This window comes from Anolis carolinensis, chromosome 6 (assembly GCF_035594765.1).
Source record: "Anolis carolinensis isolate JA03-04 chromosome 6, rAnoCar3.1.pri, whole genome shotgun sequence".
Classification (NCBI taxonomy): domain Eukaryota; kingdom Metazoa; phylum Chordata; class Lepidosauria; order Squamata; family Dactyloidae; genus Anolis; species Anolis carolinensis.
Window position 1 is genome coordinate 21,234,374 of NC_085846.1, and position 17,517 is coordinate 21,251,890.

The window sequence follows — 17,517 nt, forward strand, 5'->3', positions numbered from 1 at the left end:
TGAGGTTTGTGCTAAGTATTTGCACCTTTGGCACCAGAGGACGAAGCTCTTTAAACTTCACTCCTTTCTCTTTGCTGAAACATTTTGGGGTAATTTTGGAGTAATTTGCTGTCTGGTAAACTTTAAACTTAGTTAATTATTATCTACCATGAAGTCCAGCATTCAGATCAACTGTGCTAAGGGACTGGACTAGCGGTTTCTAGTAGATACTTCTTACTACATGATTGATTTTCAAATCCAGGAATTCCTTTGTATAAAGCCAGAATAATTATACTGACATGAAACAGATAACTGTGCTATGCAAACTAAGGAAGAAATGGAATTTGTCATTTCCCCAACGAATGTTAAATTTGGCATTCTGACCACTCAAAAACATTGCGCATAAATAAAAATTGCACATCAGAGTTTCCAATGCAACATAAAATTGTTCAAGAGTTTGAGAAACTTCACAGCTTCACTGCATTCACAGTCTTTTGTTTCTTTGAATGTTGGGCAAACCAAATGTTACACTGCAGGAAAAGAAAGTTGCAACCTTTGTCAGCTAGACTGTTGTGCAAATCAAATGAAATGCAGCAAGAAAAGAAACTCAGTGACTGGAGGTGTATCCTTACATGTTTCAATATTGCACAGTTCAACTGCTATACAGCAGGAAAAGAAATCTATATGAACTGAAGTTACCATCTTTGCAAGTTTGTGTGTTAGGCAATGTCCTTTCTGGGAGGATAGCTGAGTTTTTCATTCCAGTGCCAAAAGCTACAGGTTTCAAAAGCTATGCAGTTTTCTTGGCAAGCTGTACTGCTTTCATAGAAAAGCTGGATATTTTTTTGTCTTTGGGGAAAGGAGGTTCCAGAGTATCCTGAAACTGGAAATCAGAAAAAAACAAGATTTACCACACCCAATACAGATCTGCCTAACTGTTGGAAAAACAAAACCTCAGTCATTGTTATGCCTTACTTTTTGATAAGAACAACTTTGTTTCTGTCTTTCAGTATGTTACTTAACCAAAGAGTGAAGTAACAATTGTATTCCCTTTTGGTCTTGAGGGGGTGTCTTACCAATTTAAATGCATATTTATCTATGAATAGCTATGCTACATATACACACTGTCTATTTTCATATTATATGGTGTTGGTATTAGAACAACATCCCTGAATGTGATGAAACACCCTTTTTCATAGAAGGAGAGGGAGAGAAAATTTGAATATTCTCTGCATCCCTAGAGTAGAGCAGGGTAGAAATAGTATTTGCTATCAGATACAGAGCTGACACTATGATTATTAATGAATGAAACGTGTAGGAATCCAGGCTTATTGTTTGGACCTATGAAGAAAAAGAAATACTTCCTGTAGTATCCTTATAAACCCATTGAAAACAAGTTCTCTGAGCACTCTTAGACAAGTCCAACCCAAGAAATGCAAAAACATTTAATCAACACAATGGAATGTTTATTGAAGAATCAAGCAAAGATAGAATCAAAACTGAATAGTTCCTCGCTAAATTTAAATGGCACCACAAAATGGTTATCCTGCATACTCCTATGTAAGTCTAGAAATTTTAATAAAAAATAATAATAAACCCAAAAACCTGGGTTGACAAGAGCCCCCATCCTATTGATGATCCCTCCAGTTTCGCTGGCAATTACTGGTGAAACATATTCATAAGTATATAAAGTAGTTAATAGACAATTCAACAAAGCAGCTCACCGACGAGTGTAGTAGAACTCCTAGCACTGTGATGCCTGGCATGAATTTGAGAAATGAACATAAAGGAAAGGGGAAAGCTAGATTTTTCACATGCCCCATTAGCAAATTTTCATAGGTGGAATCACAGGCATTGGTTTTGGTTACCTGCAAAGAGATAAGAACATTATCATGATACTGTCTGAAGAGATTTATTTATTTGTAATGAGATAATTAAAATGAAGATAAGTGATTCTGTGGAGAGAGAAAGCTTCTTCTTCAGTTACCAAGGAGTAGTGGAAAGGTGTACATACTTCTAAGTTTATATATAGATCATGTGCCCACAGATTCTGTGAACCAGAATTTCCTCCACAAACTTGATAGCTAAACCCATCAAACTGCTCATTTGCTTTCACCTGAAGATTCAAATGTCCATACTGAGCAACACTGCACAGCTGTACACTATTAACATTTGGAACTCAAACATCCAAAAGTGAAGAGAGTTATGCCATTGTTTATAGTGGTCATAGCGTACAAAGATTCATGCCATAATATTACAGACCTACACATTTTGTGAATTTTATTATTTACAGATTTGATTAATATGTTATTTTTAGGAATCTTTATATCCTCCAGTGTGGATGTTGACCATAGGGTCATGCTGGAGAATGTGAAGATTCCTACAGGAGTGTTTTCTCAGTAAAGAAATATTTCTTTTTAATTACAGCTTTCCCATTATGCCCTCATGAAAGTGGAGGGCCTATTGTACATTGTTTTGTGGTTGGTCATTGGAAAGTAAACATGGATTTAATTTGCAAGTCTGACTGCTGAGGCAAGAAGCTTTGAGGAAATCCCATTGTCAGGAGGAAAGTCAATTAATCTTACTCGTGGTTCTCACAGGTTGCGAACCACTGGAATAAGCATTCATCTGAATGTCAGGTTTGATCCCAACTCTGAAGAAAAAGCTGCTGTGTCTGTAAATATGCAATGGGAAGGTCTATAGGAGGGCATCAAACAATTCAAGGAAAATGTCATGTCTTCTACTTATGTACCTCCTTGCAGCTTTAGGTTACATTTCTGCCCCCTTTTCACCTATTTCCAAGGGTGAGGAATCTGTGGTCTTCCTGATCTTTCCCTTTGCAAAACCCAGCTGCACCTATCACTCCAAGCTATTCCTCATTCCTTCTGTCTCTGGGATCTGCATTGCAGTTGCTGGTAAGAGAACACCAGAGTTTCCCACTGGATTCTCCGTCTGCTGTACAAGACCAGTATGATTTTCCATTATAGGTAAAAGGGAAAATACAGGGTTGGTTTGGACCTAGTCCTAGAAAGCATAGAGAAAAGAGTGAAAGAGGGACTAAGATATGGAAAGCTTTCCTAAAGAATTCTTGTGACAACTCTGTTGGAAAACATTTCTAGCATCCAAGAAAAAATGTATTCTCTATTTTCTGGTTTTTTGAGAAATAAAGAATTGTCAACTCTGGAGCAGAAAGTTGTTATATGTATTATGAACTTGCAACAACTTAGTAGGTGAGTGTATTTTGTATCTTCTATTTCTATCCTGTTTCTCTTTCTAGAATAAAAACCATTTGGTTGGCTAGCTCTATTGGTTCTTGAGATAGTCTGTGTCAGGCAATGATCCTAATAGTCCAAAGCTGATTTCCAGTTAAATCAAAAGTCACTTTTCTTCATTTTGTGAATTCATATTCATGCTGTGGCACACTTAAATGTGACAGATCAAAACATTTCAAGATGTTTCTAGGGTGATATTGAACGCAACAACAACAACAAAAAAACCCGGAACTTCTTTATCCCAAATGACCCCTGGAGCAAAGGGGAATTTTCATCAATATCCCTTGGCCAATTTGGCTGTAGGAGACATCCTTCTTGAAACATGAAATTAAGAAGAAATGACTCTGGACCTACTGGACCTAAAAGACATTGAAAGCATGGGCAGGGGATAATTTCTTAACTTTTTTTGTGGGAGTTGATGTTGTTGCCTTCCAAAGTTTCTTGGGAACCTAATATGGCCCCTCAGCCTAAGCCTTCTACGGAAGCCAGAACAGTGAAGTGGTTTGGTGATCGGAATCCTTGCTCAGCCATGAAACCCTCTGGGAACTGTGGGCAACTTGGACTTTCTTGGCCTCTAATGAAAGCATTGCTAAACCTCTTTTGAACAAATCTTGCCACGAAATCCTGTGATAGGGTTGCCATTGGTCAAAAATTATGTGAAAGCACATAACAACAACAAACCTTCCACAGTCCACCCTGTGCTAGACTGCTTTCTAGAATCAATTTAAAAGTCAAAACCTCTATTACCAATTGATCTTGCCCCAGTTCTGTCTCTGGACCTTAGCTCACACTTGTCTAGCTCCAACCTCCTTTTGACAGCACTGTGTAGTATCTTTGCACTATTTTCTAATGTAATAAATCCCAGGTATCTTACTTGTGTCGGCACAGTAGCTCCACTGCTTGTCCTTGTCATAGTTCCTGGTTGTAGCACACCAAAATCGTCCATCAGAACTATTTTCATTGGTGCACCTTTTGAATGTCTTCCCTTTATAAATGAAAGGAAAGACACAGACCTTGCCTTTTGAGTTCCCTCCGTACTCTGTAGATGTAAGGAATGGAAACAATTAAGTGAGATATGCCATCAGCTGATAAAGAATTTTTGTGAGCTGTCTTCAATCGCAATAAAATAATTCAGACTGTCATAAATGTAAGCAGCCGCTTACTTCTACATGTTAGCCTGAGAACATCTGATTTGAGACATGCTATTAGACCATCTCTCAGCAATGAATTCTTCCTATGCTTCTGTTTAAGCAAGCAGCACAATCAAGATCCTGATCAAGATAACAAATTAATAGTTAAGGGTGAGTTACACAGATAAGAAAACCCAGATTCATTTTAAATCTACTTCTGCTATTCCCATGATGTTCACAAACTCACAATGAGTATTTCAAGTTTTTAAAGTTTAAACAAATGTTGCTCCACTTCAGGTGATGTCGGGGGAATACTCTGGAGCTGACTGGAAACACAGGAGTACACTGGGACTGTATAGCAGTCTGGAATGTTGGATTGAGTCCAAGTCAGGCTGATGTGTTGAACAGCACAGGTGAAACAGATGCTCATTTCATGTCACTGTCACCACTCTGAGCTGGGCACAGAACTCCAACTGAGTTCCTGGATGTTGTGGGCAACTCTGCCAATGCCAGAGCAGAGCGTGTGCACAACCAGTGATCTTCCCTCCTTCATCCTGGTTTCAGGTGTCCCATTCTGCCTTCAGAAGATATTCCTGTGATGACCAGAGCTCAGAGGGTAAGTTGGTGGTCCAGTAGGGGAATGTGATCTCTACATGGCTGGATCATGTGGACACTAATGTGGCACCAAGGCGGGTTTGCTCAGGTGTCACATGGAAGGTGAGGTGATGATCAGGAGAGACAGATGTGGTCTTAGCTCAACTTGACCATGTGGACACTAACACAATGCTGCAGGAACTTCAGCTGAGTGTATATGGCCTCAGATTTCTTAGCACTTCTCATAAGTTAGGTTGGTTGATTTGTTCTGTCTGGGATCCTGCATGTGTATGATTGTCTTGCTTGACACACACACACCAAACCCACTTTTAAACATTTAGGGTATTACTTATTAGGCCTCATTAATATGAAGAATCACAGGGCTGCAAAACTATAACTTCTTTCTATGGGGATACCAATGATTAAGACAGCTGCCAGGTTGCTGTTAAACATTGTGCTTCTGGATATTGGGGGGGAAACTCTGTAAGCCTTTATTTTTCTTGTTTAGTAGAGCTAGGCCTCTCAAGCTAAGCCTGAAAACAGGAATACTTGGTTACAGTACCCAAGTAGCTGGACAGACAAATATGTCAGAAGGTTCATTATTGTTCACAGCCTATTAGTATTTCTTTGATAGAAAGGAGTGGCGAAGCCTTGTACAGAAGGTCTACCAGGGGGGACAGTAATCCCAACCACCTTAATTGTATAGCAAATATCCATATACAGTGGGTCTTCCACTTTTAAAGTGGTTGGGTGCTCGGTCATTCTGTGTAGGTGGAAAAGCCATGATTTCTTTTTTAAGTACCTGATTGAACACTTCTCTGGGCTTTTGAAGGTTCTCCAGAACATCCCTAGGGTCCATGTCTGCTGGAAGTTCACCACAGAGTCATACTGAAGAACCTACAAATATCTAAAGAAGTATTCTCTATATACATCTCTAGATCTACCAGTGCAACTCTATGGTCAACCTCTAGCAGAAGTTGACCATATGATCACGCTAGAGGTCCTAAACATTCCTGGATAGAATAGATTAATCAAATTCACAAAAGTTAAACCTTCAAATGTGAAGGGCTGACTGTATGCTTTTTTCTATCCATGCTATAACTTGAAAAATTCATTACAAATAGTAACTCTTTGGTACATTGAACATCTCACAGTAATGATGCAAGAATAGACAATGGGTAGTTTATTAAACAGAATTGCAGTGGAAATCATCAAGCAGCAGTGCACAGCATCAGGAAGATTTCTGTAATTTGCAAAAGAACTTAGTGACCACACAGAAAAGTTCTGAGCACACTCAGAGATCTTACCTTGAATAGAACATGCCTTCCATTTGCTATCCCTTTCATAATTATTGGTAGTGGCACACCATAGCTGGCCATCAGCAGAGCCTTTCTTGGTGCAGGTAGAGTACGATTTCCCTCCAAAAATGAAGGGGAACGCACAGGGACGTGGTTCTGAAATAAGCAACATAAAGCATGGGAAGAAAGAATTTCCATTAAAATACCTCACATGGGAGAAGATCCAAGGTCCCGATCTCAAAAGAAAGATGGGACAGAAATTAATAAATAATAATAAATAATAAGGTTGATTATAATGATGAGCAAAGGGATAAAGGTCTCTGTATCCTTGTGGCACAATTCTGAGCCAGATCAGTTTGTACATAGTAAAAAATGGAGCCAGACCAAGGTGACTACTATTATAATTTATAATTCGATAAGAGTTTCATGAAACTAATTGTTTCACTTTGAACTGACTGAAATTGGTGCAAGGATGGAAACAAAAGAATGAGCATGTTAATGTATATTACTTGTGTAACTATGTAAGAAAAGGCATAGAATTAAGTAGTGGAAAGGAGAAAAACAGTAAAGTTCAACACAGAAGTAATTTATGTTTCAACCCCCTATTTCTGCGGATGGCACATAAGAGCAAAGGGAGGGGAGAGGAACTTCAATGATAAAATAAACAGGCAAAAGCAGTGTCAACTATAACCAACATCATATATAAGCTATGGGGAAAAAAACACTAGGAGGCCACTATCTGGAAGCATCTTGTGTGTTTTCTTACCTGAAGGATCACAGTATGTCCACCTGGGGTTTGTGTCATAGTTACTGGTGAGAGAGCACCAGAGCTTTCCAGTGGATGCCCCAGCAGTTGTGCAAGAGGAGTAGGACTTTCCCTTGTAAATAAATGGAAAGATACATGGCCCCTGAGAATTTGCAGCTAATCCTGGAGAGATAGAAAGGAGTGGAGAAGGAAGAGAGAGAGGGAGATTACAGAAGTCTTCTTTTTCATTCATTAATGCTCCACACAGAGAAAACCTGCCTTCTCTCCTGTCCTGTAGCAGACCAGAAGATACCACACTAGGGAAAAGAACTTAGATGAATACTTCTAAACCAATTATATTTCCCCCAATTACACTCTGTAGATGGGTCCCCCATTTCTGTAGGCACAATAATTTAATTTTCTTTAGTTACTTTGCTCTTTAGACACTTTTCACTAGTATTCATTGTGGTCAGAAGTGTTTGGCATAAACAAATGAAAAGTAAGAAGAAAGCGTTTATGGTCAGTTCCCTTATATTTCCAAGACATATCATAGCCATTCCTCTTCTATGCCATGTTATGGATCATGTTACCTGATTTCATATGGGTAGATGAAGGTGACATATACTGTGGGGCCAATAGTTTCTATAAGCCAGTACAGGCATTATATGATGATTAGTTAAAGTGTTCAACATTTTATCAAGTACTACTAACTGAGATTCCAGGAACCTCAGAGCTTGGGAAAGTGGTCAGTGGTCTTGCTGACTAAGGAATTTGAGGAACTTTTTAAAGACTTGCGGTGAAATGAACTGGTGGTCTTAGTTTTGTCCTCTATCAAAAAAAGGCACATCTACACTTACACTTATGTCAAACTGGGGCTGGATCGGTTACATGACAGCTAAATACCTTATGGAGCTGATCCAGGGTAATGCAGGGCAGGAACAACTTAAATACGGCTCTGCCCCATATTAATCACAGTCAGTGGGTAGTCTGAATTCTGTCCCAGAATTTGGACTATCCTTGACTTCTAAACATCTATCTAAACATTTAGGCTGGTTTCAGAATGGAACTGGTTGCAATTGTTTCCACCGCCATGCAGGGACATGGGATGGCAGTTAGCATCTCCTCCTGTCCTCAGTGTGACAGTGGCCTCTGGACAACATGGTCCTACCTGTCAGCTGTTGCTTGCAGTGACATGCACCAAGGTGATCTGGGAAGAGAGGAGAAGAGGAGAGAGAGCAATTCCTCTTCTCCCCTTCCCTCATTGCCATGTTGTCTGGCCAGCATCACTACAGGTGACTGCTGTCAGGTAAAACCCATTACACAGATGGAGACTGCCATGACAGAGAGGCCAGGAGGAGTAGTAAGCCTGCCATCCAGCAGTACCAAACCACATTTGTTTCTTCTGGGTAGTTGGGTCTCCATCCCACCTCTGTAGCAGCTGTGGGAGTGCCTGTCTGACACCAGCCTATGCCACACCAGACGGGCCCCAGAATATTGGATCCATGTAGTTTCACACTAAGCTACTGCTTTCCATTGTTCTAAAAGGTAAGTTTCCCCATCTGTGAAATCCTACCTCAACCCTACAATACACATTGAGATTCCCACAATATTCCTACTTGTATCAGCACAGTAGCTCCATTGCTTGTCCTTATCATAACTTCCTGTTGTTGCACACCAGAACCTTCCGATTGCTGCATCTTCATTAGTACAGGTGTAAAATGTCCGTTTCTTGTACGTGAAAGGGAAGACACAGGGTTTCCCACCAGAATTGCCACCGTACTCTAAAAACAAAAAAAAGTGGGGAGAGGCAGACATACTCAGCTACACTAATGACACATTTCACTTTGTCACAGAGATTTCATTGCAATGCTTTTCTTTTTAAAAAAAATACTCTTTATGAATATTTTATCATTACAATAATAAAAATAGTTAGATTTAGAGAAATAGATAAGAAATAGAAATAAAGATAATAGAAAAGAAAAGGATCCTAAGTATATAAGTGTGTATGTATATGTGTGTATATATATGTGTGTGTGTGTGTGTGTGTGTATATATATTCGTATTTACCAAGTTGTTATTACATCATATGCTGTATATTTAACTCTTAATAAGAGACTAAAGAGACTCTCCACATTTTTTTTAGTGTGTGTTAGTATATTTTTGTAGAATGTAGACTTTTATCTTTCTCTCTTTTTCCTACTTTTCTATACCTTGGTTGTTCTCACTCTTTCGGTGTAATATAAAAAATGTAATAAATTTCTTAAAAATAAGAGACTGTATAATTAGACCTTTGGCAAAACAATTTTATACAATTTTGTGCACACTGCAGAACTGCACATTACAAACATTCCTATAGTTCCTTTTCCTGTTTCTTTATGCACATAGGAGGGTGACATTACACTCTCTAAGCATCAAAAAAGGCAATGAGAAGCCCTCTATGAAGAAATTTTGCCCCCAAAAAAACCCTTGAAGGCATAGGAAAACATGAAATGTTCTAGCCCTTCCATATCTTGTTGATTGTCTACCTATCTAGTCATGCTTAATCAATTTCCCCTAACCTTGATCAAAACATGACTAAAAAAAAATAGGCATAGGATCAGAGGGTATAAGGAGACAAAGTTTTAATCAGTAGCAATGCATATATTTTAAATAAGCAATGAAGCTCCACATGGGACACATAGAAAAGAAGTCATAAAATGCATCTAAAAGCTTAAACAGTGCTCACTCTTGAGAATCACAATTCTAGGTTCTATGAAGTACAGTGTCATATTTAAATGTTTCCTTTCTAACAGATTATATGTCTATTTCATTTCATTTCTCCGCAGCATCTGAAGGCTCATGAGGGCAGCACAAAAGCTTTGGAAGGTCAGATTTTTTTAAAAAAAGAAAACTTTTTACCTTGAGGGGAACAATACTTCCACTTAGGAGATGTATCGTAGTTTGCAGTTGTGGCACACCATGTCTTCTCACCTGTTCCAATGTTGGTGCATGAAGAATAAGATTGCCGGTGGTAAATAAATGGAAAAACACAGGGTGGTGGGACTGGAAAGAAAACAGAACACAGCAAATATTTTGGAGATCATTTTGGGGTAAAATGAAATTCACACAAAAACAACCCAGTGGGGCAGGATTCCCCACCACTAGAGCAAAGAATGTAAGAGCACATTTTTGCTCTTGCAAATATTTGCATGTACATAGTTTTCCTGACACTTGTGTATGCCCCACTTGAGGGTTACTGTGGTGATTGGCATTCCTCTCTCCCTTCACTGCATCCAGCTCCCCCTCCCCTGACTTACTGTATAGCATCTGAAGGGCCAACATACATACAGAGAAAAAGAGAGATGTAGAGAGTCAATTCCATGCCTTGTGGGAAGCTGGCAAGTTTGGAGATGGATCTGGCTAGGCCCGTGTAGCCAAACACAAAATGATAACAATGGTGCTAATATCTACTGAGAGCCTCTGCAATCATTTTTCATCTGGCTACAAGCTTCTCTGATTCTGCGTGATCCCGAACAATGGCTTCAAACTACAGGAAAGGAGATTCCACCTGAACATCAGGAAGAACTTCCTCACTGTGAGGGCTGTTCGACAGTGGAACTCTCTGCCTCAGACTGTGGTGGAGGCTCCTTCTTTGGAGGCTTTTAGGCAGAGGCTGGATGGCCATCTGTCGGGGGTGCTTTGAATGCGATTTCCTGCTTCTTAGCAGGGGGTTGGACTGGATGGCCCATGTGGTCTCTTCCAACTCTACTATTCTATGATTCTATGATTCTATGATTCTATGCGTGCTCCCCATGAAGCACACAATGGCTGTATGGGTAGGAGATTTCAAAGGCTGTACAATAAACCCCAGGGTGCTAGTAAATAGCTCAACCCAGTATACCTCCACATGTAGAAAAGAGATCAGGCAATCCCCTACATTATCCAATTTCCATAAGGAAATGAAGACCTGGTGGTGTCGGCAGGTTTTTCAGTAATTACATTGGAATACCGCCAATTTCTGGGCCTGAATATATTGCACAAGATTTCTCTAACTTAAAATGATACATTTTAATATATTGGGTTTATGGTTCCCGTCCCCTTGATCAGGTCATGCAAGTGTTATTTATTTCTATAATTGTATTTTTACTTTGCTTAATAATGTGTTATTGTGTTTGCTATGTAATGTTTGTATTGTTTTTATGATTGGAAACCGCCCTGAGTCCCATCCGGGAGATAGGGCGGTATATAAATAAAGTTTTATTATTATTTATTATAGAACTACTGTGTTACGCTCAGTCAATTGGAATTTAAGCCATTGAGTACCCACCTCCCAGTATCAAAACATGACTAAAGGAAATCATAGCATTGAAAGAAACTGCATGAACCATCCAGTCCGACCCCCTGCTATACAAGAATGCACTATCAAAACATTCATGACAAATGGCCATCCAGGCTCTGTTTAAAAACTCCAAAGAAGGAGACTCCACTACTTTCTGAAGCAGTGTATTCCACATGAATAGCTATTGCCATCTGGAAGTTCTTCCAAATGTTCAGGTGGAATATCTTTTAATGCAATTTAAATCCATTCCTCTATGTCCGAGTCTCTGGAGCAGCAGGAAGCAGACCTGTTCCACCTTCTAGATCCATTCTAACTGAAAATCAGTGATATGCTACCCCAGGTAGGATGAATGATAAAGATATATAATTATATATAGAGAAAGAGTCTTACCATCCCCTGTAACAAGCAGTGGTAAAAGGGCAGAGGCACAGAAGAGGAATATCATGATGAAAGCCATTTCGTTTTCCCTTTGCATTGGCCAATAAACTCTTTTATACATGTGGCTAGGCTATTTTGGATCAGAAATACAAACCTCTAATGTTTGAACAGTTAACAGTAAAGTAATATGTAAATCAGACAGTCACTGCCATTCCAACGAACGTTAAGGTGTTTGTCTTTCCCCCCCACCCTTAGCAGACATGCTGAGCAAAGTTATGAAGTTCAACAGTTATTTAACAAATATGAAACATGAATGCTACAAGTATCAAGAAATCCAATGAAATGATATCATCTTTTAAACATGGACAAGCCACACAATGAATTATGGGCAAATGATATTAGGACTAGTTGATACCACTTGAAAAGTTTGTGTTCAGACTTATAATTAATTTTGACTTAATCACTTCAAAGACAGGCTCTCATTCATCCCAGTCGGTCTATGAGAGATGACTGTAGAATGTTACTGGGAGACTTCTAAAATAATATGTGGCCATGTAGCCATCTTTCTTTCATAGTCCATCCTTCCATCAGCCATCAAACATATCATTCCTGCTTTTTTGGGAAACATTGCATCTCATATTGCTGTTTTAAAAATATTCAGAGCCACACCATTTATTCTGAAAAGATTAGCACTAGAAGGCATAAATGGTACCACGTTACAAATAGCACTGAGATTAAGGGGTGCTTTGATCTCCTCCTCAAATCAAAGCCAGGGTAAAAAGCATTCGGCAACATGTGCAGGAGACAGAGCAATGGCTAATAAGGACCAGTCCAGGCCCTCATGATTGTCTTCAGCTTTGATTTAGGACCCATTCTAAGTGCTGTGTTTCTTTTGCTGGTCTCCTTGGGGCCAAGTAGGATTTTTCTCCTTTATCTAGTTGTTTTATACTGTATTGGGGACTTTGATAATGGGCTAAGGGTGGTATCTGTAACTAGTTCATCCCTAGCAAGTATTGAGGGGGGAAATATATGAGTTTGGTGTACCTTGGCACCATATTGGCAAAATGGAGTTCTGAAATGGCTTTTTCCAGTTTTGTGATGAAAGGGATTAACCTGAGGAGATTGCTCTTTCTATTAAAATCCTGTAATTTTGAAGATGTCCTGTGCTTGGCTTACAGTAAATAGCCAGCCAGAATGAGCAACACGTGGTATTGAATTGCCCTCAGGATCAGTTGTTTTACCCAATTGAGGCTTGGAAGTGGCCAAAGGTTGACATCTGGCCTTAACCAGAACCACATACCCCCCCCCCCATGTTTTGCTCATTCCCAGACATAATTTGATAAATAGGTTCTAGGACAAAAAGAAATTGCCCTTTTTTTAAGCCACTTCACTGTGTCTGTCTTATTACTGCATGGTTGGTCTGGTCATCAAATAAGTTCTCCTGGTTAGTTGGAGATCTCAGCCAACTGTTTCTTCAGGTTCTACAAGGAAAGCAAGAGCCAGAAACAGGATTTCCTTTGGCTGAAATATTTTCTACAGGGAAATACTTAAATATCTTCAAAATTTTTAGGTGCAGCAGGTCCTTCCCACTTGGTTGCACTCCATCGAGAAAAGGCAGTCTGGCTTTGCAAAAATGCCAACCTCAGAAAATCTGCTAAATATGTGGTGGGTTTTGCTGACATCCCTACTTTCCAATGTGTTTCTTCCCCCCCCCCTTTTTTTTTTTTTTTTTTTTTTTTTTTTTTGCTAATAGTGACCCTATTTTTTCACTCATCATCAGTGGCTCCCAACCTTTTGGCCTTAAGGTGTTTTAGACTTCAATTCCCAGAAATCCCAGCCAGCTTATCAGCTGTTAGGAACTGTGAGAGGCCCAAAGGTTGGGAACCATTGATCTACTCAAACACAAATGACCTCCTATATATACAATTGAAAATGAACCAGTTCAGTAAACAATATGTCTGGCAAATTAGTATACTGTTTAAATTCACAGTAATATCAAACACCATCAAATGGATTGTCCAATATACATTGAAATGCAGTCGGCGTTAAATTCACAGTAATAACAAGCAGCCTCAAATGGATTGTCCAATATACATTGAAATGCAATCAGCGTTGTGTATTCTAATGCCGAGAAGAGTAAGTCTGCCACGACCGGTTTCGGCCCTGCATCAGGCCTTCCTCTGGTGGTCTGAAAATAGTTACGTACACTAACATAAGTAACAAAATATATCCATAAAACATCATCCATTGCCTAATACTAACATGGTTCCAAACTTAACACTTGTTCTCTTTAGAGATACATGTCATTTACATTGTGAAATGTATATCAAAGACACCAATAGTTACATACACAAAATATAAGTAACTACCTATCCATTGAATAACAACTATAAAAAACATTGCAATATACTTACACAGTTCCAAATTTAACACTTGTTCTCCTTAGAGATACATGTTTTTTACAGTGGAATCTAGGTCAAAGGAACAAGGAGTGGCCATAAGCATTAAAGAGTTACATACATCCAAAAAATTGTTTTTAAACAAATTGTATATTTCTAAAACAGTATATACTCACGGGATACTCTGCTGTGTGTTGGATTCTAATTGCGAGTATGAAAAGCATCAAGGGGTTGCCTCAATTTAAAGGAGAAAATGTTAAAGAAACAGAGAGGTTTATTTAAAGATATAGAAGAAATTACCACCAGATGGTGCTATGAGTACCCTTATTGTATTGGGTGTATTCAATTAGGGATTTATAGTATGATAAGGTTCTATATATAACAACTGTATGAATTTTGTTCATTTAAGCCCTGTGGATGTTCTGTCCGTAATCTGAAAATCCAATATGTTTCCCTTTGCAAAAGTTTATTATTGAAGTCCATATGTTTGGATTGTGATACTACTTCTAGTATGTGGTATTTGAATGATTCAGGACTATGCTGTAGATCATAGAAATGTTTGTACAGTATGGATTCTCTGGCATGATTTCGTATTTTGCTCCTGTGCTCTATAATTCTCTTAACTTCTCGACGAGTCTGCCCCACATATGATAAATTACAATCACCATTGATCTATACACACAATATTTGCATATTAATAAAAAAAATGCACAGTTGACATTCTGATCATTCTGAGATAACTTTGTTTATACAATCAAGGCCATACCTTATGAACACAAATAACTTCCTCAATAAAAAAAATTCAACAGAATTTGGTCTGTGTACAAAAAGGATTTACATAAAATACACCAAAGATTTTCTCAGAAGTTATTTCCTCTCTTGTAACGCTAGTCTTTGTTCATCCTTGCCGCCCTATATGAGAGCCATGCGTGAGTTAGGGCCTTTTACCCTAGCACTCAAGACCTGGCTCTTTACTAGAGCTTTTAATCTGTGTTAATTTTATTAATATTTTTATGTATGTATTTTTATCCTTTACAATTTTATCTTGTAAATCGCCTAGAGCAGGGGTCCCCAAACTAAGGCCCGGGGGCCAGATGCGGCCCTCCGAGGTCATTTACCTGGCCCCCGCCCTCAGTTTTATAATATAATATATTGTATATACATATAATATTGATAATAATATTATAATGTAATACAATATAACACTAATAATAATACCATATAATAATATTAATTATATGTTCTATATTACATATAATATTACTAATAATATTACAGTATAGTGGTATAGTTCAATATCTATATATATAAAAGAGTGATGGCATCACGGCGACCCACAAAACAACAAAACTACAGGCCCCCCAACCTCTAAATTTGACAACACAACCCATCATCCACGGCTCTAGGTTGATACAACAAAAAGAAAAGAAAAATAAAGTCCTAATTAGAGAGAGAGGAATAATTGCTTTTATCCAATTGCTGCCAGTTAGAAGGCTAAGCTCCTCCAACTTGGTCTCCTAGCAACCCAATAAAAAATAATAAAAAACACTAAAAATAATTAAAAACACTAAAAAAATTAAAACAATAAAATACTATAACAGAAAATAACTAAAAATAATACAAGAAAATAATAAAATATAATAAAAAGATAACTTACAATAAAATTTATAAAAAAAAATACAAATAACGTCAAATAAAAATTACACAATTTTTAACCAATACCACCACCACTTTGCCACAGCAACGCGTGGCTGGCCACAGCTAGTAGTAATATATAATGCTAATATTGTGCTATGCTAATAATATAATATATTGTATGTACATATAATTTGTAAGCCACTCTGCGTCCCTTTTGGGGTCAGAAGGGTGTGATACAAATGTAGTAAATAAAGGCAGTAAATAAATAAATAATAAATAAATAAATTTTAGACTTAGGCTCGCCCAAAGTCTGAAATGACTTGAAGGCACACAACAACAACAACGACAACAACAACAACAACAACAACAACAACAACAGCAATCCTAATTAAGTTGACTATCTCACTGGCCAGAAGCAGGACCACACTTCCCATTGAAATCCTGATCAATGTTTGTTGGTTAAAATTGTTTTTATTTTTAAATATTGTATTGTTCTTTCATTGTTCTTGTTGTTGTTGTTTTTGCACTACAAATAAGACATGTGCAGTGTGCATCGGAATTTGTTTGTATTTTTTTTTTCAAATGATAATCCGGCCCCTCAACAGTCTGAAGGATTGTGGACCGGCCCTCGGCTTAAAAAGTTTGAGGACCCCTGGCCTAGAGCATCGTGGATGGAGGGCGATTAATAAGTAATTAAATGATGATGATGATGATGATGATGATGATGATGATCTCTGTCAAACATTTGATGTTAGGTGTCTTTGTATATGTGTGATTCCTTTGTCAATCCAAATATCAAGATTGTATTTATGTAACAGAGAAGTTTCCACTCACAAAGTATTTGAATAAGAAAATGGATACCCAGAAGGCATGTAGCTGGGGGGGGGGGGGGGACTTGAGGGGCTTCAGCCCCCCTCCCGAAATTCTCAGGGCGGTCCACAAGAAGGCCTTACATTTATTATTTAAACTGTTATGTTTATTCATATCATGATCTGATCACCATGCTCAATATATTCCATATGCATGGGAGTATTGGGATAACGATACAAAAGGTTTGCTAGGGTTAATCCTCTCCCACCCAGACTCAGCCCCCCCCCCCCCAAAATCAAAATCCTGGCTACGGGCCTGATACCCAACAACAATAATGTCTTTTAAAATTCCTTGGTTGCACTATATCCTTTGTATATTTTAAAATCAAGAATGTGCTCCAGTCACTACTTTCCAGTCCAAAGAAAAAAATACTAAATGCCAGTGCCCTCTGAAATTTTCTACTACTTTGAGAATTAGAGACCATGTAATAATTTATGGATTATCAAGCACAAGCAGTCTATTCTGTATTGACATCATCAGATGGTAAAGCATTATTGTAAACTGTAAAATACTGTATCTGTTATACACACTTAAGAATAAACACCAATGAATCTCCCTTTTGTGTGACTTACCATTTTTAAGTCTTTAGACTAGGATCACTGTACGTTAGCTAGAAACCATATAACAACAAATTGTCACCCACTCTTAAGACCTTATCTCATGAAGAGGGGCAGGAGAGAAGTGGGGAAAGCAGGTGAAAGCAGAGGGAATCATCTTGTTTTGTTTGTTACTGTGGAGGTACTGTGCCTTTCTGTATTCAGAGATGGCAGCCATCCCGTGTCCTTTCCCCAGCTTCTCTCCATTTTCTGGCATTGAAAGTTGGGAAGCATCTGATCCAGAACATGCGGTCTTTCCTCTTTTTCCCTGCTCTGTCACAATGGAGTCCCATGGTCAGC

The 17,517-nt window shown here is 38.4% G+C and overlaps 1 protein-coding gene across 1 annotated transcript; it reads right to left on the bottom strand.

The window, feature by feature from the left end:
- Positions 1-1,423: 1,423 nt before the first annotated feature.
- On the bottom strand, positions 1,424-11,857 carry LOC107983226 (epididymal sperm-binding protein 1). Its single transcript, XM_016995817.2, has 7 exons — positions 11,727-11,857; positions 9,917-10,060; positions 8,635-8,799; positions 7,040-7,201; positions 6,283-6,429; positions 4,126-4,290; positions 1,424-1,847 (listed from the first exon to the last, which is right to left on the bottom strand). The coding sequence occupies exons 1-7, from the start codon at positions 11,833-11,835 to the stop codon at positions 1,825-1,827; spliced, it is 915 nt and encodes a 304-aa protein (XP_016851306.1). The 5' UTR covers positions 11,836-11,857; the 3' UTR covers positions 1,424-1,824.
- Positions 11,858-17,517: the final 5,660 nt, after the last annotated feature.